This window comes from Panthera leo, chromosome E2, assembly GCF_018350215.1.
Source record: "Panthera leo isolate Ple1 chromosome E2, P.leo_Ple1_pat1.1, whole genome shotgun sequence".
Lineage (NCBI taxonomy): Eukaryota > Metazoa > Chordata > Mammalia > Carnivora > Felidae > Panthera > Panthera leo.
Genome location: NC_056693.1, coordinates 20,176,146 through 20,202,589, shown reverse-complemented (window position 1 = coordinate 20,202,589; position 26,444 = coordinate 20,176,146). Strand labels below are relative to the sequence as shown.

Here is a 26,444-nt window from a genome sequence, read left to right as displayed (position 1 = left end):
ATTCAGCCTGGGATAGACCTGCCTCGGACACGGGGGTGCGGGACTTCTGGGAGCGGCGAGGGTGGGCAGTAAAACATCTGTACTTCAGTGTGTTAAAAACCTGTTTCGATCAGAGCAAAACGTGTGTGTATTTTTACACACCTTAGTGGTCCCTGGTTTAAAGAGTGCCCTTTATTTAAGTAGATGTGACGTGCCTCCCCCCGCTGAAGCGTCACAGTCGTAAGGTGGTAATTTTCACTGAGCCCTTGGCTGGCCGCCAGCCTTCAGTTAGGTCGCATCTTCACTGCTAACTTCGGCAAACGCCTGTCCGTTTTCTCTAGAACCCCCACCCAGAGAACTGAGGCTATGGAAACATAACAGCGTTATGAACACCTGAATACGTGTTTTTTTTTTTTTTTTTCCTTGAGGAAGACACCAGGTAGAAATAACCACAAATACCGCTTACACAAATAAATCCATCGCAGCTTGGACTTGGCTCCGGGAGGCCGGGCTTGCTACTCTGGAGCTTCCTCTGGCGGCACGACCTCCATCAGCATCTGAAGGTGCATGGTGACGGGCTCTGGAGCAAAAGCCAGTCAACAAGTGCGGTCAGAGGGGCGCAGAAATCTGGCTCCCGCCCCCTGGGGCCGTGTCCTCTGTTCTAGCCGCGCTCAGGGGTCAAGGGCCCGAGGGGGTCAGAACCATCCTGGGAGCCACAGTGGCTCTTTGGAGGTAAGTTACTTCCCGGAAAAGCATTGGGAACCTGCTATCTTATTGCCACCAAACACCGTCCTCTACAGGGAAGATGTGCAGGACTCACTTGTGTGTACACATTTAACTACCACTGTCCAAGAGTTGAATATGTGGCTGGAAGGCACCGGGCATGCATCTTGCCTAAAATCCAGATAGTTTCTTCTTTCCACCTCCTCAAGCCCAGCTTCCTACCAGTTTTTGCAGGGAGCGGGTGGAGTAAGTTTTCTAAAGCTGAGAGGGAAGCCCTGCTTTGTCCCTGTAGGTTGTAAGTCGTCCTGGCTAGATTCTCTGTCGGGACGATCAGATCTGAATTCATGCTCCGAGGCCTGGGGAAAACGGCTGTCCTCACAGTAACCACCGGACTTGCCTGTCTCTAGTCGTGTGCCTGCAGCCCTCTCTCAGCTTCGGGCTTCGATCAGAGGAAAGAGGTTGTGCAGTGGGGAGAGCTGCTTCCGGAAAGGAAATTGTCCCCGGTAGAAACAATAAAGCCGAATTTTGGGTTTGGTTTCACTGTGTTAATCAACATGAAACAGATTCGCTCTTGCTGTAACACCTATGTCAGGTTTCCCAGGTGAGGCAGTGCCCGGGCTGGGGAGCGGCCCCTGGAAAGTCCAGGGTCAACCTCACCGCCTCGCAGTTGGGTTTTGCTTTCGTACCTCGTACGTCTCCCCGAGTCGCAAGTACGGAAGTAAAACCAGATAGGAGTGCCTGCAGGGACGGCTGTGCTTCCCTGCTTTCCTGCTCGGACAAGCTGAGGGAGAAGGGGCCTGTTTTCGTCACATCTACTCTATGGATACTAGGGGGCTGTTGCATAGACCCGGAGTGAAACTGCACAGCCCAATTCCCCCCTTTCTAGAAACAGTACAGGGAGTGGGGGACCGAGAAAGGGCTGTCAGAGGTAGAGGACCCTTGACGGGCGAGGGTGCTGGGGGCTGGCTCCCTGTGGTTGAGTCTGCAGCACAGGATGTGACGCTGTGAGTGTCCCCCCCCCCCCCAGGTGCGCTGTACGCAGAGGCCCCTTGATGTACTTGGTACCACGACTTTGTTTTTCCAAAGTGAAAGTGGTTAACGTAGCTACGCTTCCTAACAATTGCCCTAAAGCAGCTGAGGGGCCAGGATGGCTGAGTGGTGAGTGAGAGCTGTGGCTCCGGCATTGGAAGGCTCAGGCCCTCGTCCCGACTCTGTCACGTTCTGGGTGTCTCGGGGGGTGCTGCTGAGCCTCAGATGGTGTCTGTGTTTCAGGAGAAAGAAAGTGGTGCTCTGGAGGTTGGATGCACAACGATGTGAATACACTTATCCGTACTGAAGCCTACACTTAAAAACCGTTAGGATGGTCAGTGTTATGTGTGCTTTACGGTGGAAAATAAAAGCAGATGGTGATGTCCCTTCCTGCTTGTTACAGTAATTGATGGGGACAAGGGACGAGGCCACGGGTGGACCCCAGAGGTGTCACACTGAGAGGGTGAAATTTGCTAGCTGCCTGAGATCCTGCGATAAGAAAGTCGGTAGGACCAGGACAGGTGAGGTGCGGGACGCTGTGCCTGTCTGCGCCTCGCCAACAGCACGACAGTCCCCGTGTTGGTACTTACTTAAGATTTTCTGAGCCCATCCAAACTTATAGTGGACAAAAAGGAAGTAAAATATAAGGCCGCTCAGTATAAATAACACACAGTAGAGATATTCCCACGCGGGTTCGCTGATGATTGGGGCCAAAACCAAAAACACGGAGACGAGAGTCACCAAGATGGGGATGAAAATGGGCACCTGCAGGCGAGACAACATGGAGTCATGATTTGACCACGTGCACTCCTGTCCTTCCCGAAAGTTTTCATTCAAAACAAAACACTGAGTGGGAAAGAATGTAATGAACTCTGTGTGCCCCTCCTCCAATTTCAGTAATTTTAATTCTCCCTCCCCCCACCCCGGCTCTCCCTGAAAGTTCTCTGCACTCTGGTAGTTGGGTCTGGAGGCAAGAATACTTGGTCGTTGGAACGGTAGCGCTTCCTTTCCTAACACATCATGAGGCCCTTGATGTCTCATTGTCCCACTTCTGAATTGCCAGGGTCAGTCAGTGGCTTCAGGGGCAGGAGAGGAAGCCAGTGCCACTGGGTCTGGATTCCTCCATTTCTCCAGGGAACGGTTTTCTTTTAGTAGGAAATGGTGTTTAGAAACCATAATCTGGGGGGCTGGAGTACTCCTTGATCTTTTACAGAGACAGAACATACTTCTTTTTTCAAGAAAGGGAAAAATTCACAAGTTCACACTGCTATTTCCAATTCAAAGGTAAGATTTCATTTTTTCCTTACTTTAGACTTTCTTTTCTTAACGCTTCTGAAAATCTTGTTTCTTAAATGGCTTTAGCATAGTTACTTGCTTTGTCCTACGACGTGCCTGTAATAAATACGCGAAGTAACTGTACCAGTCCTATATTCAGACCACTACTGTAAGTAGTGCTATGAAGTGTAAGATGTCCTGTAGTTCTTTTTAACCTCAGAGTATAACCCACAGGGAGATTCACTCAAAATACCGCACTTAGTTTTCCTCCGGGTGCTTTTGTCATTTACTTGTCACAGAGTAAGGTTTCTTTATTTGTTTTCAGTTTTGAGGGATTTTTTTTTCCCTTCTAAATTTTAAAATATTATAACTTAATGAAATAAGCCATACAGAGAAAGACAGACACCATATGTTTTCACTTTTATGGGGATCCTGAGAAACTTAACAGAAACCCATGGGGCAGGGGAAGGAAAAAAAAAAAAAAAGAGGTTAGAGTGGGAGAGAGCCAAAGTGTAAGAGACTCTTAAAAACTGAGAACAGGGGCGCCTGGGTGGCTCAGTCGGTTAAGCATCTGACTTCGGCTCAGGTCATGATCTCAGTCTGTGAGTTCGAGCCCCGCATCAGGCTCTGTGCTGACAGCTCAGAGCCTGGAGCCTGTTTCAGATTCTGTGTCTCCCTCTCTCTCTGCCCCTCCCCTGTTCATGCTCTGTCTCTCTCTGTCTCGGAAATAAATGTTGAAAAATTAAAAAAAAACAGAACAAACTGAGGGTTGATGGGGGGTGGGAGGGAGGGGAGGGTGGGTGATGGGTATTAAAGAGGGCATTTTTTGGGATGAGCACTGGGTGTTGTATGGAAACCAATTTGACAATAAATTTCATTAAAAAATATTATAACTTAAAATTTCTTATCGGTTTTGCTTTATTCTTTCTTTCTTTCTTTTTTTTTTTTTTTTTAAGATTTTAAGTAAGCTCTACGCCCAATGTGAGGCTTGAACTCATGACCCCAAGATCGGGAGTCGCGTGCTCCACTGACTGAGTCAGCCGGGTGCCCCTGACCTATTTCTTTTTGAAAATAAATACACACACACAGAAGTTCAACCATACAGGCACATGTTCATCTTCCACTGCCCCCAGATAAAAGATACCAAACATATAAACGATAGTTTTGCCCTTTGCTTTTTTCTTTCTTTTGAAGTTTATTTTGAGAGAGAGAGTGTGAGTGGAGGAGGGGCAAAGAGGGGGAGAGCGAGAATCCCAAGCAGTCTCCGCGATGCCAACACAGAGCCCGACACGTAGCTCGAGATCACGAACTGTGAGATCGTGACCTGAGACTCACCCAGGGGGCGCCTGGGTGGCTCAGTCGGTTGAGCATCCAACTTCAGCTCAAGTCGCGATCTTGAGGTTCATTGAGTACGAGCCCCGCGTGGGGCCCTGCACTGACAGCTCAGAGCCTGGAGCCTGCTTCAGGTTGTGTATCTCCCTTTCTCTCTGCCCCTCCCCTGCTTGTGCTCGGTGTGTGTCTCTCCCTCTCTCAAAAATAAATAAAAATAAACAACTGAGCCACCCAGGCGCCCCAGCACTTGGCTTTTTTTCTATTAATATGTTGCAGAGATAGGGCCATAGTAATACCATAGTAATACCTAGTAAAAAATATCCATTTTTTACTGCTGCATACCACTCTGCTTCGTGGAGGTGTCAAAATCTATTCAGCCGGTCTCCCATTGATTGACTCCTGGGTTGTGCTGAACCTTTTGCCACAGTAAGTAATCTTGTGTATATTTCATATTTTTGCCCATTTCACCTTGGGGTAGATTACTTCAAAATGGGGTGTCCGGGTGAAAAGGTAAGTGCAAATGTGCTATACCACTTGTATGCCGGCAGCCGTGTACGAGCGGGCTGCTCCCCGAGGAGTGTGGCCAGAGTGTGGGGTGTCTGCCCGACTGATGGGCAACCAGAGCTGTGGTCTGCGTTCTCTTACTGGCGGGAGGTGGAGCTGGTTGGGGTTCGTTTGCTTCATCTTTAAGTATCATTGTAGGTGCTCTCTGAACTGTCTTTTCGTATCTGTTGTTTGTTGATAAGTTTTGTCCATTTCAAATATGGGTGATTCCTGTCCCAATCGTAGGAACTCTTTAAATTAAGGGTATTAGCCCCCTTTCTTTTTGTGATATCAGTGCAGGTATTTTCCCCATCTGCTACGTATACGTGTTTTAAAATTCCCTTTTTTTCAATGCATACATTTTTATTTTGTTCGGGTTTTGTTTGTCCATTTTTCCCTTTTCATTTCTGGATTTTGAGTCCTAGGAAAGTTTTCACCCATTCTTGGATGACAAAGCAATTTACATAATTTAGATTTTCTTCATGCATAGGCACCATCATGTTTAAAATTTAGAACCTTTATATTTCAATATCCTCTTCTCTGTTTTGCTGGCTGTTCATCTTGCTTCTTCAGTGTGACCTTTGTAATCAACTCCTCTAACTCTAGAAAAAAGATCTGATATATCATGGCCTCATTAAATGTCTAAGGGACGCCTGGATGGCTCATTCGGTTGAGTGTCTGACTTTGGCTCAGGTCATGATCTTGCTTGCGTCCACGGGCTCGAGCCCCACATGGGGCTCTTGTGCTGACAGCTCGGAGCCTGGAGCCTGCTTCAGATTCTGTGTCTCCCTCTCTCTCTGCCCCTCCCCTGCTAGCACTCTGTCTCTCTGTCTCTCAAAATGTTAAAAAAAAATTTTTTTTTTAATGTCTACATTAAAAAACAGTGACATCTTTAGGATACTGATATTTCCTAACTCAGAACACGTGTGAATTTTCCTTTGTTGAAGTGACCTTTTCCGTCTTTCAGAAGAGGCCTCCCCTCTGAGGTTACGACTAGGCACTCGCGAATTAATGTGTTTGGGGGAATGAAATGCACTCATGATCTTTTAAGTGGATGCCATTTTTATAAAAAGGCTATTGATTTCAGTGTGTTTATTTTATGTCTCATTACTTGACCATATTTCCGTGTAGTTTTTTCTTTAATCCTTTTGGATTTTCCAGAGGCACGATGTGGTGTCTTGGGAAGGAGGAAGTCCGAGACTTTAGAAAGGCTTTCCTAGCTCTGCCACTCCAAGTTGCCTTCTCGTCTCATTGCCTTGTTACTGTCTTCAAACCGAGCTAAGTGACAGCAGACATGGAAGGAGCCTGTGCCTCACTTCAGCGGGGACCTCTGTAGTGTCTGTCACCTTCTCAATTAAAACAGCTGTTAGCATTTTGGCGAAGGGGTGTGTGTGTGTGTGTGTGTGTGTGTGTGTGTTCATGCTAAGGAAATAGTAATAAATTCCTGTTTTTTTATCAGTAATGCATATTGAATCATATCTGGTGAAATCTGTGAGAGGTGATTGTAGGGTTTTCCTCCATAGGTATATTAATATGATGAATTCTATCTACCCATGAACTAGATCCATATTTGATTTTTTTTAAATCTAAGATTTGTTTATTTTGAGAGAGAGAGAGCGAGAGAGCATGAGCACCAGCAGTGTAGGGGCAGAGGAAGAGAGGGAGAGACTCCCAAGCAGGCTCTGTGCTGCCAGTGCAAAGCCAGACACGGGGCTCAGTCTCACGAGCCGTGAGACCATGACCTGAGATGAAATCAAGAGTTGGACACTCAATAGACTGAGCCACCCTCCCCCCTTTTAATGTTGATGTATTTTGAGAGAGAGTAGATTTTCTGATCCTTAGCTGTTCTTGCACAGACATGACTTAGTCATGACATGTTATCTTTTAAAAAAAATTTTTTTTTAACGTTTATTATTGAGAGACAGAGCATGAGCAGGGGAGGGGCAGAGAGGAGGAGACACAGAATCTGAAGTGTGCTCCAGGTTCTGAGCTGTCAGCACAGTGCCCGACGCGGGGCTCGAACTCACAAACCGTGAGATGATGACCTGAGCCGAAGTCAGATGCTTAACCGACTAAGCCACCCAGGCGCCTCATGATATATTATCTTTTTAACGTAATTATGTTCTATTTGTTAAACAGTTTTATTTAAGAATTTTAGGGGCGCCTGTGTGGCTCAGTTAAGTGTCTGACTTCGGCTCAGGTCATGATCTGGCAGTTTGTAAGTTCGAGCCCTGCATTGGCTCTGTGCTGCCGGCTCGGAGGCTGGAACCTGCTTCAGATTCTGTGTCTCCCTCTCTCTCTGCCCCTCCCCTGCTCACACTCTGTCTCTCAATAATAAATAAACGTTAAAAAAAATTTTATAGCAGTATTGAAAAGTGAGATTAGTCTATGATTTTCTTTTTCCCTTTTTTTGTGCTAGCTTTGGTATCAGTATTATAGTTGATAGAAATAATTTGAAAAATCAATAAAACAATCTGTAGCTAACCTTTTATTTTTATTTTTAAAGATTTTAAGTAATCTCAGGGCACCTGGGTGGCTCAGTTGGTTAAGTGCCCGCCTTCAGCTCAGGTCACGATCTGACCCTCGTGGTTCGTGGGTTCAAGCCCCGCATTGGGCTCTGTGCTGACAGCTCAGAGCCCGGAGCCTGCTTCGGATTCTGTGTCTCCCTCTCTCTCTGCCCTTCCCCCGCTCACACTCTGTCTCTGTCTCTCAAAAATGAATTGACGTTAAAAAAAATTTTTAAGATTTTAAGTAATCTCTATACCCAACATGGGGCTTGAACTTACAATCCCAAGATCAAGAGTGCAGGCTGTACTGACAGAGCCAGCCAGGTGCCCCTGTGGGTAACCTTTTAAAAAATGAGGGCACAAACACACAAATAAGAAACAAAAATGGGGAAATAATCTCCAGAACATGGGAATTTTTTTTTAATCATAAAACAAATTTGTACAACTCAGTGTAAATAAATTCAACGAAATGGACAATTTTCTAGGAAAATGTAAAGTTACTAAAACTAACCCCATCAGAATCAGAATTCTCGGGGAAATTCCAAAAACCAGATAATCCAATTAAAAATCTTAAAGTCTTTCATGTTTATTCATTCCTTCTACATTCTCGGTTTTCTTTGTTGTTCCTTCTCTTGCTTTTTGAGTTGCCTGTTTTCACGTTTATTGTTGTATTTAATGCAACGAAACTTTCTCAGAGCACCGATCCTAAGATTAGGTCTTATTTTTATTGTCATTTTTAGGAAATTGTGTACTTTCATTTCCTATTTCCTGTTGGGTTGAAAAGTTTAATTTTTAAAGATTACTTTCCTGTGTCATTGCATTATAGATAGAGAATGTGGTTTGCCCTTACTTCTAATTTTTTCAAGGTTTTCTTTGTGGCATCAAAGACTGTCAGTTTTCAGCCCTGTCCCATATGCACTTGAAAAGGTGTGTTTGCTATTTTGAGGCCTCACAGTCTGATATGGTCTCTGACATCTGCCTTGTTCTGCTGTTTAGGGCTTGTCACTTGTACCAGTGCGATGTCTGGGTCTGTCCGGGACTTAAGGGAGACACGTGAAAAATGTGTTTTAATGTTTGTTTATTTTTAGGAGAGAGCATGAGCAGGGGAGGGGCGGAGAGAGAGGGAGACAGAGACTCTGAAGCAGGCTCCAGGCTCCGAGCTGTCAGCCCAGAACTCAAACCCCCAAGCTGTGAGATCATACTTGGCTGAAGTCAGACGCTTAACTGACTGAGCCACCCAGGCGTCCCTGAAGGGAGCCACTTTAAAGTCTCCTGTTAGGGTGTGTGTCTGTGTCTAGCTGTGCTTTCTGAGGTTTCTGCTTCATGAAAATGACTACCGTGTGATCTGGTGACTAGGTTTTCATACCTGTGATCTCTTTATTGTGGATTTTAGCCTTCAGCATCACTGAAGCACTTAGCATTACTAAGGACACTGAAGTGTGCTTTGGGCCTTGGTGCCTGTTTGCTGAGATCACAAATCCTGTTGTCTGTGTGTTTTCATTTGCTTGGTATGCCTTTGCTGATATCCTTTTAATTTTTTCACAGCTTTGTAAACCTGCCTGAGAAATCTTTTTTTTTTAATGTTTATGTATTTTTATTTATTTAAAAAAATTTTTTTTTAACATTTATTTTTTTTTTATTTTTGAGACAGAGAGAGAGCATGAACGGGGGAGGGTCAGAGAGAGGGAGACACAGAATCTGAAACAGGCTCCAGGCTCTGAGCTGTCAGCACAGAGCCTGATGCGGGGCTTGAACTCATGGAATGTGAGATCATGACCTGAGCCGAAGTCGGCCACTTAACCGACTGAGCCACCCAGGCGCCCCAATGTTTATGTATTTTTAGAGAGAAAAGGCGAGCAGGGGAGGGGGAGAGAGAGAGAGGGGAAGAGAACATCCCAGGCAGGCTCCGCACTGTCAGCACAGAGCCCGACTCGGATCTTGATCTCAGGAACCGTGAGATCAGGACCTGAGCCAGAATCAAGAGCCGGCCCCTGCCTAAGCCACACAGGCGCTCTCTGAAAAGTCTTTTTCTTTTAATGGTTGATTTCAACTCATTTAAACTGAATAGATTAGCTTATTCATATAACTGACAGGTTTAGGCTCCACATTGTTTTATATTCCTTTATGCAGACTGCTACTTACTGTCTGTCAGTTTTCCGCCCTTGAAGAGTGACATTCTGTGGGAAAACTCTCACCTGAGGCCTGTTTCTCTTATTTTAAATGGGGGAAAAATACCACGTATCACAGGAAATGCCAGATTCCCAACCGGTGTCCTCAAATGTAACTAAAACACAGCAAATGCATATAAACACATGCATTACACCAGGAAGTAAACTGCTTTAAAAGTGATTTCCTGGTGACCAACCAGTGAATCTGGTTGTTAACAAGTGGTTACCGTTCACACAGTAACACGGTCTCCCAACACCTGAGGGCACGTGACTCTCACTTTTCACTGTGCGCACACACGATTCTGACTTGTGTTGGATTTGGAGCGCAATTTGAAACTTTGCTCACACGTCTTGAAAATATCGTATTACATTTTGGGACTTAAATATTAATTTTCCCACATAGCTAGCAGATGGAAATGGGACTATTAAGAGATTTATAGATTCTAGAAAGTTTGGGGGTGTTAAAAACTTGTAATAAGCAAAAAAACAAGAGTAACAGCAAACAACCCTAATATGCCTCCTACCAAGAAAATGTTAACCAGGAAGATATTCTGATTTGTTTCAAGTCTTTCTAGAGAGGGTCTTTTACAATATGGTCTGTGTGTGTGTGTGTGTGTTTATTTTGGATATAACTTTTGGGATCTATAAATGCTGTTTTTGTTCCGAGAGTTACCATTATAAATAGAAGATATCACACCGTACCCTCCTTACAATCTCTTTGTTCCATATTGTCTATAATAAGCAGTAATGGAATTAGCTAGAGATTCCTCTCTTTCCTCCCCGCGTCTAATTCCAGATGGCACCCCGGGGCAGTCTTGTTGGCGTGATTTCCTTACCCGGCACACTTTCATAGGCTTTCTCTTCCATCTTGCATCAAATTGTCAGGGCTTGATATTAGCATCCCTCTTTTGTCTCCCTGTCTGCCATCACTGAGTCCAGTTCTGGGCCACAAACTTTTTGGTCTCTGAAGCTCGTTCTCTAGGTGGTTCCTCCCAAAGGTCTCATGCAACGGTCCATGCCTTGAGGTGTTTCATATTGGTAACCTTATTCTTCGAGGTCAGTTTGGGTATAAAATCTTTGGCTAATATTTTCTCTCTTTGAACGCCATAAATTGGTTGCTCCACTATCTCGGGATATGAAGTGTGGCTGATGAGAATTTTGGTGCCCGTATTAATTTCTTTCCTTTGTAAGTGGACTGGGGTGGGGGGAGGAAAGAGGAGGGGGAGTGGACACCCACAGCATGATCTTCTAAAGCTGCAGAGTTCAATCAGAATACATTTCCCGGTTGCCCCTTCTAGTTCTGAGTCGGTAAGTGATGTCCTACGACTTCTGGTATGCTGATTCCAATCCCTTCCTCTCTCGGTCCCCCTTCTATTTTTCCGTCCCTAATACACGTTCCTGGAATTACAGTTCTTAAGAATCCTGTTGCTTGGGGCACCTGGGTGGCTCAGTCGGTTAAGCATCCGCCTTTGGCTCAGGTCATGATCCCACAGTTTGTGAGTCTGAGCCCCCATCAGGCTCCCTGCTGTCAGCACAGAGTCCGCTTCAGATTCTCTGTCTCCCCCTCTCTCTGCCCCTCCCCCACTCTATCGTGTGCCCTCTCTCAAAAATAAATCTAAAACAAATTTTAAAAAAGAATTCTGTTGCTTTTATTTCATTCATCAGGGACTCCAACTGTACGTGTGTTAGATCCTTTTTCCCCTACCTCCTTTGTTATTTTCTGTCAAATACCTTTTGTTTGAGGGATTTTGTACAGATGAAAAATCTGTTCCACCAGCAGACAGCCTCTGCTTTGCTGACCTGCCCGTTGCTCTCTTGTGCTATAGTCAATAAACTTCAATCTCCTTTAAAAACAAAAAAAAAAAATCTGTTCTACCATCATGATTTTGCTTGCCAGATGACCTGACAGAAGTGGAAATGTCAAATTCCATGTCTCCGCTGACTTCAGAGACTTGGCCACAGGCAAGCTGCAGTGCCAGAAAGACCACCAGGCACACTTCTGAAACAACATCCTAAAGCTAAAGACAGGATCCTGTTCTTGCCCTAGTTACTTAAGTCCTCAGCTTTCCTACCTTGTTTTTTTTTTTTTTTTAACTTTTTTTTTTTTTGAAAGAGAGCACAAGTGGGGGAGGGGGTGGGGCAGACAGAGAATCTGAAGCAGGCTCCAGGCTCTGAGCTGTCAGCACAGGGCCCGATGTGGGGCTCGAACCCACGAACTGTGAGATCGTGACCTGAGCCGAAGTTGGACACTTCACCGACCGAGCCACCCAGGTGCCGCGCCCCCCCCCCCACCTTTTTCTTATATCTGCATTTGCTCTTATAAGAATTCAATCGTATTGTTGTTTCCAAAGCAAAACAAAAAGCCCCTAACATAAGCAAAACAAAATAAATTCTTCTTAGACCCACCTCGGGGAGCTGTGCAGGGAGGGAGCCCCAGACAGTTTGCAGATGTGGACTATTAGAGGCTGCCTGCACAGGAACGGGTCTGGGGCCAGAAATCAGGAGCAAACTCCACTCCGGTTGGAAATAGAAAGCATGCCCCTAGATTTTAAAGTGTAGTTACCTCTAATCCGTTTCAAGAAACCAAAGCCACTTGTGACATTTGAGGCAACGGAACTTACCTTGATAGGCCTCTCCAGGTCTTTCTTTGTAAACCTCATGACAACCAATCCCAGAATTGTCAGGCCATAAAACAGCCATGCAGCAAAACTGAAGTAATTGACCAATGAGTTTATGTCACCAGGGATGATATAAATAGTTGCTATGATGCCCTAGTGGAAAAAAGAGTGAATTCTTCGGTCACTTGTACATAAAAACGTGGTCCCTGTCACTTCACAGGAGGCTAAGGAAGCCGTGCTTCCTGTGGATGGAAAGGTCTGCATGACAGAAACCTACATATCCCATGTAGGTGGGGTTAAACTAGTCTTTGGCTGTGATGGGTGTTCTCCCCGAGGCCTGATGGAAAGAACTCGGTGAAGTTGCAGTTTCAAGCAGGGGGAGAACAAAACACACATGTTTATCACACCAGATTTCTTTAAAAATTTTTTTTTTGTGATAAGATTTTACTTTTCTGAGTGATCTCTATTCCCACTGTGGAGCTTGAACTCACAACTCCCAGATCAAGAGCCACAGGCTGTACCAGCTGAGCCAGCCAGGCACCTCTCCAGTTTTCTGATACGTTTTCCCACTGGAAAGTCTTTGTCAGGGGAAAGGGCCGGGGGCTGCAACACAGCCTTAGTCTGACCCCGCCCTGCCTTCGGCTGTGTGGCCTAGGCTTTGTGATTTGGGGCCTCTCCTCATCTCCAAACATGTAGGCTTATGGAGAGCAATGTTCTCCATAAGAGGTGGAAGGAGTCTGGCCCCGAGGCTGGGCTTGGATGGTCCATAGAGACCATAGGTACTAGAGAGAGTTGCCCAGGACCAGGGACTGTCCCCTACTGAGAAACTCCAATCAGAAGATGTCAGAGGGCTTCCTCTACTGCTCAACGATGCCATGCCGTCTAAATTCCTGGGTCATAACAAGAAGCAGTTACCAGGCACCTCATTAAATGCCTTATTCTCCTTCCCTGTAAGCTAGTGGGCTTTGGTATAGTTTGCTAGCAGGGATCCAGACATACAAATGTACCTGTAAGATGCACGGAGGGTACAAGGTTGGAAGAGTCCAACAGTATCTCCTGGATCAACTCAGAAGGAGGAGCAGGCGTTGGGTAACTTGTTTCATATACCTGTTTCATGCTGAGGACTAACGGAACCTGGGCCTTTGGAAAACCACTAGGCTTAGCAATACTGATTTACTTCAGGGCCCCTCTGTCTTTAAGGAGGTGTTTTCATGGCGGAATTCATACTTACATAAAAGATGATGGCAGGGGCTGGAGTCAGGCGCCTGACGCTAATGTAGGAGAGCACTTTAAGCATGTGGCCTTCCCGGCCCGCCACGTACACAAGTCTGGAAAAGTGATAATACGGCACCCGTGGATGGGCGTGCAGACTGTCGTGCCATCACTGGGCTTCACTACCAAGGCCACGGAGGAAGGGACTGAATCGGAACCTGGTGCTGTCAGTGGGAGTCGGTCTCTGGGGGTGAGTGAGTTTGGGGGAAGTAGGTGAAGCGGTTAAATGCTCCTGAGAGCAACGCATCCTGGTACCATGGGTCACATGAATGGGGAAGAGCAGGGGGCTGCCCTGGGGGGGAGACTCGACCTGCTCTGTGTCCTCAAAAGTTAGGCAAGAAGCAAATGGAAAAACCAGTCTAGGGGCAGTGGACCCCGGTGCTCAGAGCACCCGACAGAAGCAAACACAGGGGAGCCTGGCACTCCCTAAATCCAAGCTGTACAGAATTTCCATATTTCAAAACCTGAACCAAAACACGTTAAGGGTGGGTCAGCAGACTGCAAACAAGTAGCTTAGAGTCCCCGCCCCCAAGAACTCCTGGTGATTCAGTAATCTGAAAGACGAGGTTTAAAATGTTGAAAAAAGGGGAAATGCCAAAAATTTCTAAAAAATACAAAATTACCATAATTTAAGAATCCACAACTGATATACGAGGTGCCAGTGAAAAAATAAATTAGAAACTAGATCTGAGTTACGAAGTGTAGAGAAATGGAAAATGCAGACAGGAAATTAAGAAACAGGAAGAAGCCCAAATATATTAAACGGGGTAAGGCAAACTCAAAGAAGGGCAGAGAGCTTTCATGGAATTGAAAAACAACTTTCAAATTAAATCCAGCTCTAGACAAAAAAAAAAAAAAAAAAAAAAGCATACCCAGATACAAATATTAGAGTGGAAGGAAAAAACAATTTTTTTTAAGCTTCCGAATTTAAAAGATTAGCTACAAAATTAGGACACGCAAAATCATAACAGACGTGGAATGAGAATCTTTTCGGCGATGAGGGAAATTGGTTTTCAGATTCCTGTGCTGTGCAGCTAAACTACCATTCAAGACGACTGACTTAGTACATGTGTAGGTAAACAATGACTGTGGCACATTTTCTGCTCTCCGTTCCTCATCGGAAACTATTAAGAAGTCTACTCCAACAAACAAACAGGGACCGAACTCAGAAGGAGTTGATTGAAGAAGCAACGTTAAGGAAACAGCAGTAAAACACGTTGGTATGTATGTGAGTGACGAGGGAGACAAAGGCAAGAGAAATGTAGCTTCAGTGAAATCTCCTTACAGCTTGCAACCCACTGATACACACAACCGATAGAAACGTGCAGAGTGTGACCTTCCTCGAGGAACTCGTGGCTGCCTTAGTGCCTTCACGTTGATGTTTGATTAAAGACTAAAAGTAACCTTATCTTAGCAGCTAGCCCCTCAAGGTCCTGAAAGCCTTGCTTCCAAATTCCTTCAAAACTTGCTTAAAAGTATATAATCAGTCACTCCTCCCAACCCCGGTGCAGCTCTTTCTGCCCTTGGGTCCTGTCCCCGTGCTTTAATAAAATCACCTTTTTGCACCAAACGCGTTTCAAGAATTCTTTCTCAGCCATTTGCTCACGAACCCCATCATAAGTATTGGATTTTTAATTTTTGTCCTGCACGTGGCAGGTTGACAGACGATGTGAAAGGGAGAGCCCTTGCGGGAGAGGGGAGAGAACAGAGAGGCTAGTAGACTCTTAGGTGTTTGAGTTCAGTTTGCTGGGTAATTGCTAAAAGAATAGAAATACAACTTACACGTCAGCAGAAGAAAAAAAAATGACATTTGATGGATAATCAGAATATGATTTTTTTTTTTAAGCCAGAAAACCCCATGATATTTGGAGATTAGTCCCACTGCAATAGTAATCACATCAACTGTGACCAGAGGCCGCTGGCCTGGCCCGAGATGCCCCGGGGGGGCTTGTTGAAAGAGACAAGCCAGAGCCCGCTGTCACCGCCGTGAGTGTGGAAGATACAAGGGTTGGGGGATGTGTTACCAAAAGCAGCATCCTAAAGCTTGCAGCGACCGCAGTATCAGTATCGGACAATACAGAACGTAAGGCAAAAAGAGTTTTCTCTGAAAACGGAAGCCGTCTACGCAGAAACTACAAAAAACAGGAGCCCGTGAGAGAGAGGGCCGAACTTGACAAATCCCCCGAGAGCAGAAGATTCGAACAGTCAAGGCACAAGCTTGATGATGATATAAAAATCGAGACGGCGGGAACACAATACACCTTATTTTGCAGACCCTAGGAAGCATTTATAAAAACTGCAGTAAGCCACAAGGAGAGGCTTAAAGCTTCCGAAGAAGTGAGGTCATAAAGATCCCACACTCTGACTACAATACGATAAAATCGCAAGTCAGGAATACAAAGGCCAAAGGGCCCTGTCTATTAAAAGTACGTATTTGAACTTTGAAAACGACATAGGGCGTCGGATTAGTTCCCAGAACAAGCCAGTGAAACTGGGAATAAAGGAGTCGCCAGATGGAAGGAGACAGACAGGTGGCTCTGTGACCTCACGCTGTAAACCCCTCAGTGTTTACAGCCCTCTGTAAATTCCAACTGCTCAGAAAGCAAGCAGGACTTTTGGAACTGGAGACCATCATTGCAAGTGTGGCTGGAAGGCTGAGCAGGCAAGGAGGAGTGGAGCACTGACATAGGAGCACTGATTCTCCCCAGTGTTGTGTGGCCGGAGCTGGAAGCGTCTGCACGTGGTGATAGCCCAGGACAGGGCCCATGGGTGATATGGAGTGAACCCGGCATGCTGGGCATAGCGGTATCATTCAAATCAGTAGGGGAAAGGACGGACTATCGACAGGATCTGGGACAACAGGTAGAGGTTGGGGGCGGGGGGAGGAGTGAGATTTATGCCTCATATCAAAATACATTCCAGATTGATCAAAGAACTAAAGTAAAATGCTGGAAGAAAACACGGGTAGGTGTTGTTGAGAGGCGAAAAGTTTGTCTATGTGAGATAGGAAACTCAGAAACCAGGAAGCAAAAATCTTAGATTTGACCCCACAATAAATTCTCTCCAACAGAATTCAATACAGCACGAGTCCCAGGCCACCCCCAAGCTGCACAGGCACATGAATGATACATAATTAACTCAAAATGGATCATAAACCTAAATGTGAGGGTTACGCCTATAGAATATAGAACTTCTAGGGTAAAACAAGAGAAAAAATCTTTGTGACTTTGGGTTGCGCAAAGGCTCTTAGATATGGCAACAAAAGCGTGACACATGAACGGTACAAACTGGGCTTTGTCAAAGTTAAAAACGTGCATTTCAAAAACACCATTAAGAAAGAGAAGTTGGGGGGCCTGGGTGGCTCAGTGGGTTAAGCGTTGGACTTTTGATTTCAGCTCAGGTTATGATCCCACAGTTTGTGAGATCAAACCTTCCATAGGGCTCTGTGCTGACAGTGTGGAGCCTGCTTGGGGTTCTCCCTCTCTCTCCCTCTGCCCCTGCCTCTCCCCAGCTCATGTGCATGGGTGTGCTCTCTCTCTCTCTCTCTCAAAATAAACATTAAAAAAAAATGACAAGCCACAGACTGGGAGAAAATATGTGTAAGTCAGATACCTAATAAAGGACTTGTATCCATAATATATAAAGAATTCTTACAACTCAATAAGATGACAAATGGCCCAATTTAAAAAGTGTACAAAAGGGGCACCTGAGTGGTTCGGTTAGTTAAGCGTCCGACATCAGCTCAGGTCATGATCTCACAGTTTGTGGGTTTGAGCCCCATGTCGGGCTCTGTGCTGACAGCTCAGAGCCTGGAGCCTGCTTCGGATTCTGTGTCTCCCTCCCTCTCTGCCCCTTCCCCACTCACAATCTGTCACTGTCTCTCTCAAAAATAAACAAACACTGAAAACATTATAAAAAATAAAAATTGGACAAAAGATTTGAATAGATTTTTCATCAGAAGATACATGAATGGCTAATCACATAAAAAGATGCTCAGTACCATTAGTAATTAAAGAAATGCAGTTAGAACCACAATGACATAACTAATATCCACTAAAAAGACTGTAATTAAAAAGACAACACCAAGTGTTAGTGAGGATGTAGAGAAACTGGAATGCTCATGTATTGCTAATAGAAATCAAAATGAAACAACCAACTTGGAAAACAGTTAAGCCATTTCTGTACAAGTTGATCGCGGATCTACTATACGAGCCCGCAGTTCTAGTCCTGGGAATCTAAGAGAAATGAAAACATATGTCCGCACAAACCCACGTGTGAATTCATAGCAGCACAGTTCATGATAGCCCAGACTCGAAGCAACGCAAACCTCCATCTACCTGTGAATGGATAAACAAAATGTGGTATATCCAGACAGTGGCAGAGGATTCCGCAGGTGAAAGGAACGAGCAGGTATATGCTATGCCATGGATGAACCTCAAAACTAATATGCTGAGTGAAAGAAAGCCAGATGCAAACGGCATATTGTATCATGCCATTTAAGTGAACTGTCTAGAAAATGCAAGGTTATAGACACAGGAGCCGGTCAGTGGTAGTCTAGGGCTGGAGGTGGGAGCAGGGATTAACGGTAATTAGGCTGGAGTGAACTTTTGGTGTGATGGAAATGTTCTAGAATTGAACTGTGAGGACATTTGCACAGCTTAATAAATGTACTAAAATCATTGAATTGTGTAATTACAAAGTGAGTTTATGGGATTTAAACCTCAGTGGAGCTACTGAAATTATGTTTCTATTAGCAGCAAACTAGTTTATGGTATTTAAACCTCAGTAGAGCTACTGAAATTATGTGTCTCAATATTAGCAGCAAACTCTCAGAAACTGAAAAAAAAAATTTTAAATACTATTTACAAGAGCACAAAAAATGAAATATTTTGAGGTGAATCGGAAAGAATATATGCAAAAGCCACATACTCTCAAAACTACTCAAAAACTATTCAAACAACTGTATTTGAAAAAAATTAAGACCTGGGGCGCCTGGGTGGCTCAGTCGGTTGGGCGACCGACTTCGGCTCAGGTCATGATCTCACAGTCCGTGAGTTCGAGCCCCGCATCGGGCTCTGTGCTGACAGCTTGGAGCTTGTTTCAGATTCTGTGTCTCCCTCTCTCTCTGACCCTCCCCCGTTCATGCTCTGTCTCTCTATGTCTCAAAAATAAATAAACGTCAAATAAAAAAAAAATTAAAAAAAAAAATTAAGACCTAAATAAAGGGAGCGGGTCCTTGCCCCTAGATTAAGAAAAATCAATACCATTAAAACGGCAGCCCTCTCCAAACTGATCTGCAGGTTCCACGCAGCCCTGATCAAAGTCCTTGAGGGCCTTTTTGTAGAAATTGACAAGTAGATTCTAAAATTCCTAAAGAAATGCAAAGAATCCAGAAGAGTCGAACGCTTTTGAAGAACGAATGTTGCTGGACCAGCACAACCCGTGCTTTGGCGGCGGCTTCAGAAGAAAGATTTTGTGGCATAGAGTGTGTAAGCATAGAAACTTTGGCAATTCCACTCTCAGGAAATCTATCCATTCAGAACACTGGACACTGGGGCAGAGACGTGTTCCAGAATGTTCCCTGCGTCAGTGTTTGTGACCACCACCCCTGCTCAGCCCGTGAGCCAAGGTTAAGTCGTGCCACGTCGCAAAATGGAATACAACACCGCTGTTAACTGTCTAGGCCAGGAGGGTCCAGGAGGGTCCAGGGGATTGGCAGGGGCTGGTGAGCTATGCCTGCTTTGTGTGGATACAGTTTGGGCAGAACGGAACCCCAGCTCTTAGCCTTCGAGCTACACTGGCAGAGTTGAGTAGTGACAAAGGTGGCCTGAAAGCCTAAGCTGGGACTACCCGATCTAGGTTATGTGTATGTTCACATGGGAAGATGTTCAAGAAATATTTTTAGGTGAAAGACGGGGCGAGGTGAAAAGTAGCCCCAGCGTGCCTGTCACCCTGTGTCCCCAAACTGCCTTGTGAAGTTGGCAACATTTCTCCCCGCCGACAAGGAAGCCAGGGCCTCGCTTCAGTGGGGCCACCGGGTCCAGCGCCAGTGTGCAAGCTCGGCCAAGCTTTTTGCTCCCTTTCTAGGACTTTGGGTTTTCTTTTCTCTTTTTTTCTTTTTTTTTAAAGCTTCTACTCAAATTCCAGTTAGACTTTGTGTTTTCTGTTATGCCATGATGTGTTAGCCTGGCAGAGCCCTAAGGACTTTCACCCTGGGTCTTGTTTTCCTCAAGTGTGGAATGGGCCCTGCTGCCACCGCCAGCCTCCCCCCCCCCCACCACCCCAGGGTGAGTGCTGGGTTCCCCTACCTGCCTGCCGTAAAGCAAGTCCCGTTGGCGGCACCGATGGTGGAAAAGGCCACGAACAGCGGAACCACCCAAGAGGCCGGGTAGAGAACGCGGTCGCCGAACGTCTGCAGAGAGAAGCAGAGGAGTCCTGAGGTCTCGCACAGCCCCCAGGAGCCACGGGTCCCAAGGAAGCTGCTGGGCTCTCCCCGGGGGGGGGGGGGGGGGGGCGGGGGGGCAGGCCCCCATCCCTGGGTGGGCACTGGGGGGGGGCAGGCCCCCACCCCTGGGTGGGCACTGGCTCTGAATCCCTCCGGGAGAGGAGAAAGTAGAGAACCTCTCCGGAAGAAAACGACTTATTCTTCCCCACCCCCACCTCCTGAACTGTAGCGGAGCTGATGACACTCCATCCTTGGCCCTCCGTCCGTCGTGTGCAAGTTTTCTGGGTGATCTCTGGGGCTACGCGTTCCCGGTAACCTACATCCCTTAGAAATGCCTGCCAAGGGGGCGCCTGGGTGGCTCAGTCGGTTAAGCGTCCGACTTCAGCTCAGGTCACGATCTCGCAGTCCGTGAGTTCGAGCCCCGCGTCGGGCTCTGGGCTGATGGCTCGGAGCCTGGAGCCTGCTTCCGATTCTGTGTCTCCCTCTCTCTCTGCCCCTCCCCCGTTCATGCTCTGTCTCTCTCTGTCTCAAAAATAAATAAACGTTAAAAAAATTAAAAAAAATAAAAAAGAAATGCCTGCCAAGGTTGGGATGGGAGGAGACTTGTTTTGCCCTCCCAGGACTCTGTTAGAACACGGTCTTTCCCCTTCCTGGTGCACAGGTGGTGCCACAAGGTTGTCATGAAAGGTTGGCTGGCAACTGGGAGCATGCTAGCCCTTTGATCTCACTCCAGTGCCCTTCTGCGCATCCCCTCGCTCTATCAAATCTGTGGACCAAGGCCCAGACTTTGCAGAGAATAACTGCGCAGAGCCTTGGTCAACCTCTGCCGGATTCCCCTGTCAGGAAGTTATCCTGAATAGAACGCTGTGTAAACTGTATGGAGTCAGCTCTTTGTTTTGGGATGCTTTACTGTCCCCCACCGTCTGACGCTGAGTAACAGAAGTCTCCTCTCCACTCCTCCCTGTCCTAATTCTTCATCCCAGTTTCTTTCCAACACCGTGGCCCCTCACCGACGTCAAGGGGTCAAGGAATTGACCGCCTTGCTCAGCAAGACCCTGTCTCCTCAACCACCTGTCCTGGTGGTCAGTGACCTCATCATAACCAAGATGGCGTCTCTCCCTGCTCCCTGTCTCCTGTTTCCAGTTCATTTCCTGTCCCACCCCAGCTCCACAAGGTCTCAAGCATGTGGGGCCCTCCCCACCTTTTCTGCAGACCCTCACACCCATCCCCCTTGTCATCGAGACCCTCCTTGACCAGCTTAACTTGCAGTCTGTTGTTCTGATTCCCTCCTTCCATCCCTCCCTTGTGCTTTCTCACGCACATGTGTGTCTGTCAAAACCCCAACCCCGGGGAAATCCGGCCCTGCTCCACCCACCCTCAGTGCGTGTGCCCAGGTCACAGACAGAAGCTTCCACCTGCCGGCGGCCTTCCATGGCATTGGGTCTTTGCTGCTGTCGCTAACAGCTATCCCTCCCTCTGCCCATGTCCTAGACGATTATTTCCCTCATCTCGAGCGGGTATCTCAGCTTCCCACAGACCCTAGCACCCTCCCCACAGATTCCGGGTCCTCACCACGGCCACCGCCTGGGACTGCAGGAGCTCGGTAGGAGTCATCACGGTGAAGTAGGAAACGTTCATGAGGATGTAGCAGCCTGTCACCAGTGGGATCCCGATGATGATGGCCAAGGGCAGGTTTCTGGGGGGGGGGGGGGAGGGGCAGGGACCCAGGGTCAGACGGAGCATCCCGTGACAGCCTCACAAGTCTGTTGTCTCTGTCCAGTCCTTTCTTCCCACCCACCCAGCTGGCCGTCCACTTCTCCCTGCGGTGGGCTGGGGTCACTGGTGCCTCCGGAGGCCCACCCACAAGCAGGGGCTGTGGGACGTGACATTTTCAAATGAGAAAGAACCCTCCTGCTCTCAGACTCCAGGGTGGGGAGGTCGAACTGTTCATAAAGCCCAGGATAAAGTTGGGGTTCATTCATCCTCTCTGCTACGATTCCACTTTCCCACAGCAAAACCGAGCTCTGACGAGCGGATATACATGAGCTTATAAGGAACAATTCGCAGTATGGAAGGGGGTCCACTCGGTGCTTGGGGAAGGGAAACGTGCTTGCTGGCCCACCGTCTCCCGCCTGACTCAGTTCTCCTACCTGAAAGGGTTCCTAAGTTCTTCTGTGATGTAATTGAGTTGATTCCTAGAGAAAGAAAAGGCACACAAGTAACATAACTTCAACTTTCTTTGCTAAGGTTGTGAAACACAAAGTAAAGGTTGGCCTCATTGAAGACCCTCCACCACAGAGAAAATTCTCCTGCAGGAATCCAGGATAATGTCATTTGGAGAAAGCCCCACGATGGTGGGGCTCCCAACGTCTGCACGTCTGTCAGTGATAAGTCTTTGCCCTCTGTGGGAATCATGGGAGTTTTCAAGAATTACTGGGGAGGCACGAGTCCCCAGGCTGCTTTGAAAAACCGTTAGTGTCACTGTCTAGAAGGAGAATGAAATCTGCTTTGCACGAGAAGGAGCAGCGTCCTGGGGGGCCACGCTTCTTCCTCACAGAACATAAACGGAATCTCGTCGACTACACCTAGTATTTCCCAGGGTGCAATGGAAGTGCCTCTGAGAACTGGTGCCTCATCGAGTGCCTGGGCAGCTCTGACGGCCTCCAATTCGGCCGAGCCTGTCTGTGTCCACTGAAGCTTCTAGCTCAGGCCTGCTGCGGGGCTGGGTAAAGGTTCGGGGTTTCAGCGTCTGTGGGGTCCGAGGAGAACAGAAGCAGGGGGGTGGGTGCTGAACCAAATGGAGACGTGGAGGTGAACTTTAGGGTCCCCCCCGCAAGCCCGAGGAAGGGGAGGTCCTTGCCTTCCTTGGTTTCAGCATCGTACCTGAGAAATCCCAACCAGACGGGGGGCACCTTACCATCCATCGTACGCCCAGAGTCCATTATAAAATGCCAGACTGATGGCTCCCACAGACAGTTTTGTGCCCTCAAAAGAATTCTCAAAATTCCTTGTGTTCCCTGTAATTAAGTCAGACAGTGGATTGTGGGTGTCAGAGGACCACACTGGGATCCCGCATCATCTCCGTGTGACAGAAGGACAGGAATTGTGGCCTCAGGTTATCAGACAGACTCTGAAAAGCAGAGAAACCACAGATGCTTCCTGCTGAACTCCTGCCAGGCTTTCTGAGACACAGGCCTCAGAGCACAACCTCCGAGTGGCACCCACCCTCCCCTCCAGCCGCCGTCACCTTGGGCCAGGAGGACCAGCCCGCTGATGATGATGATGGCCACGATCACCAGCTTGGCCCCCGTGAACACGTTCTGGACGTAGCTCCCCAGCCGCACGCTCAGCGAGTTCACCGTGGTGATGAGCACTGGAAGGGGCCAGAGTGGGGGCGATGTCGTGCAGCCCTGGGCTCAGCACCTCCCTCCTTTCCCGGGGGCCTGAGAGGGTCTCCTGCCCCCGATCCTGTCCTCTCCACTGCCTCATTCATCAGGTGTGCCCGGCGAGGACCCCTGAGTCCCACGACATGGAGAAGCAGCCAGTCCCCAGGTGAGTGCTGCCTTGAGGGACAGACTACCGCCAGGGCTTTGGGCCCCCACCAGACCCTGCCCTGCTTCTCGCCAGTGCCTCCAGGCCCACCGGCCTTCTTCTGGGCATGGTGGAGCCGAGGCCTGTCTCCCCACGTCCCCTGTGCCAGGTCTTTCCTGACCCCAGCCCGGAGCGTCACACTCGGGTACTCACGGATGGCAGCGGCAGCCAGGCATTTCACGACAACCGGAGGGGGATTGCAGCCGGAATAGAAGGGCGCACAGACATACTCCGAAAAGCTGAGGCAGATGATGGCAAAGGATGTGGGCTTTATGACGAACAGGCTGGTCCAGGAGAAGAGGTAGGCAGGGATGGGCCCGAAGGCCTCCATCAGGTAAGGGTACTCGCCCCCCGACTTGGTGATCATCGTGCCAAGCTCTGCAAAGCACAGGGCACCTGGAACACAGAGAGGGGGTCCCCTCAGGCCCCTGGTGAGGAGTGGCCCTGGTCACCCCCTCCCTCTGGGCCACGCCCACGCGGGCCACCATGGCCCTCTCCGCAGACCGCCCTGAGTTCTGGCCATTGCTCATTCCAGAGCAAGCCCAATTTGCACCTGGTTGCCCGCGGGCGTCGAAAGGAACCCCCGGCAACAGCAAGGCCAGGACACAGATTGTGCTCACACAGCCCGCCCCCACCTTCCACAGGGAGAGCTCGCCAGGGAGGGGCGTCTTTGTTACCCAGTGTTGCGAGGACCCCACAGGCCGCCCATATGATGAGACAGGGCCCCACGGTTTCCGTGTTGCTGAGCACAGACTTGGGGGAGATGAAGATCCCAGAGCCGATGATGGTGCCCACGATGATGCAGATGCCGCTGAGCAGGCCCACCTTGGATGTGGGGGAGGGGGGGGCATTAGTGCCACCACCCAGGACGCCGCGCGGCCCGCAGACAGCAGCCCTCAGCCCTCTCCCCCCTCCCCTCCCTCAGCGCAGCCGGCGCAGCCCAGGTGAAGGCGCTTCCGGCCTGTGCTGTTGCAGCAAAACACCAGGCTTCACTTACATCAGGTCCATGCATCCTCACCACGGCCTCATGACCCCATTTGACAGGGGAGAAAATAGAGGCACAGAAAGGTCACGTGACTCTCCAGGGATCTACAGCCAGAGTGGGTAGGTTCCAGTCTCCCAACCTCTACTCTTATTGACAAAGGGGCCCAGACGGTGAAGGCTGATTTAGCAAACAGTGAAATCAGGGCTGGGGGTCCTGACCAGGGGCCCTGGCCTCTCGGGAGCACAGGTGGGGACAGGCGGGAGAAACCCAGGCCTCTAGGCGCAGAAACATCTAGGGTCTGTGAACTTTCTCTGATGCCGTTTTGCAGGGTATGAGCTTCCTAGCGACAAGCCCCGCCTCGGACACGTCCCGTGGAATCCCATTCCTATGAAATTTAAGAACAGGCAAAACTAACCTATGGGAATAGAAACTCAGGGCTGGGGTGGGGAGTCCACCTGGAAAGGGGCAAGAGGGAGCTTTCTAGGGTGAGGGGTTTGTCAATACCCATCAGACTGAACACTGAAGATCTGCACGTCACGTACGGAATTACGCGGGTTGAGTCCAATGAACACGGAAGTCCCCGGCCGCGGTTTGCCAGCAAGGGTCACACGCAATCGGGGAGGGGCCCGGGAGCAGGGTCAGCTCCTGTGTTGGCCTCGGGGCAGGGGTGCACTAGCGGGTTAGTCTCGGCTTTTCTCCTCTAATGGCCCATGTGGCTGACCAGCCCAGAGGCCCTCAGCGTTCACCCCGAAGCCGCCTGAGTTTAGGAGTGACTTGAGGACCACCTGGAGTTAGTTCTGTGCTGTTCGGTGGGCAGGAACATGCATTAGCCACTCCTAGGGACCCCAGCTCCCAGGCCAACCCACAGTCAAGTGGTGCTGTCCCCCAAACCCCTCCTCCATCCCCTCTGCCATCAGGCATGGGAGCTCTCGGAGGCTCCGCCCAGAGCTCAGGCCACTAGTTGGGCCCTCGAAGCCATTCTGATCTTGTTCTGGAACTCTCCTTCCTCATCCTGTGAGTTTGAAGCTGTCCTTCCACACCCATCCACCTGCATCGAGCTCCGTTCTGTCTCCACTCCCCCCTCCCCACAAAGCATCCCTTCCCTGCAGCTCAATTACCAGCCCCATGTGACACTGACCCCCTCTAGGGCGCAGGCACCTCCAATTCCAGCCATTACTACATACATTCCGTCTCAGAGGGCTCATCCATGTCAGACCCACGGCACACTCACCACCCCTGCTAGACTCACTGAAGCAGAATGAGTTTCCCATTACTGAAGGAATACGAGGGACACACAAGGGGCAGATTCTTGGTAAAGACACTATAGAGGGGATCCCAACATCAGAAGGTCCTGTCTGACCACCCCCCCCCCCCCGAGGCCATCGGTCTGGGCAAACACCAGCCCCTCCAGGTACTCGCCAGGCACACAGAAGCACATGCGTTAACCTCGCAAAAAAATGCTAAGTTCACTGGCCAGAGGGAAAGAGGTGCATCCAAAGAACTGCTCACTTAGAGATGTGCTTTACAACGCAGATCAGCGGGGACTTCACCGGGGCCCCTCCTTGCTGCCCTTGGCCTGGGAAGGGCCGGTGCCCAGGGACCAACCTTACCTCCTTCTGGAGACTCGTGGTCTTGGGTTCCTTACTCTGGATACTCCGGATGGACTTCTCATCTTCTCTCCGATTCCTCAGGCTTGTCTCCTCCATGTTCTCCTCCTGCCAGTTCTAGGACAGCTGCAAGGAGGGCATGGGCCTCGACTCAGCAGATGCTGTAGTGGACAGGATGCAGACCGGGCTCAGCGAGGGCTCTCCTTCTCAGCCCTCCGGGCCCGTGGGGCCTGACTCCAAAAGCAGATGAGTAGCTACTGTTTTAGGGTAGACTTGCTCAGTCCCAGGGTTAACAACCCATGCCGACCGCTGTTGATGCTGCGGGGAAGGGGGGTCCCGGGCTCTTTTCCAAGGCCCCCCGCCCCCACCG

The 26,444-nt window shown here is 48.6% G+C and overlaps 1 protein-coding gene across 1 annotated transcript; it reads right to left on the bottom strand.

The window, feature by feature from the left end:
* Nucleotides 1-427: 427 nt before the first annotated feature.
* On the bottom strand, nucleotides 428-26,173 carry SLC7A9 (solute carrier family 7 member 9). The gene is made up of 12 exons (XM_042919204.1): nucleotides 26,078-26,173; nucleotides 24,160-24,307; nucleotides 23,636-23,878; nucleotides 23,139-23,264; nucleotides 22,809-22,908; nucleotides 22,042-22,086; nucleotides 21,464-21,587; nucleotides 19,755-19,858; nucleotides 13,406-13,502; nucleotides 12,178-12,327; nucleotides 2,322-2,496; nucleotides 428-559 (listed from the first exon to the last, which is right to left on the bottom strand). The coding sequence occupies exons 1-12, from the start codon at nucleotides 26,171-26,173 to the stop codon at nucleotides 495-497; spliced, it is 1,473 nt and encodes a 490-aa protein (XP_042775138.1). The 3' UTR covers nucleotides 428-494.
* Between the last annotated feature and the right edge of the window lie 271 nt (nucleotides 26,174-26,444).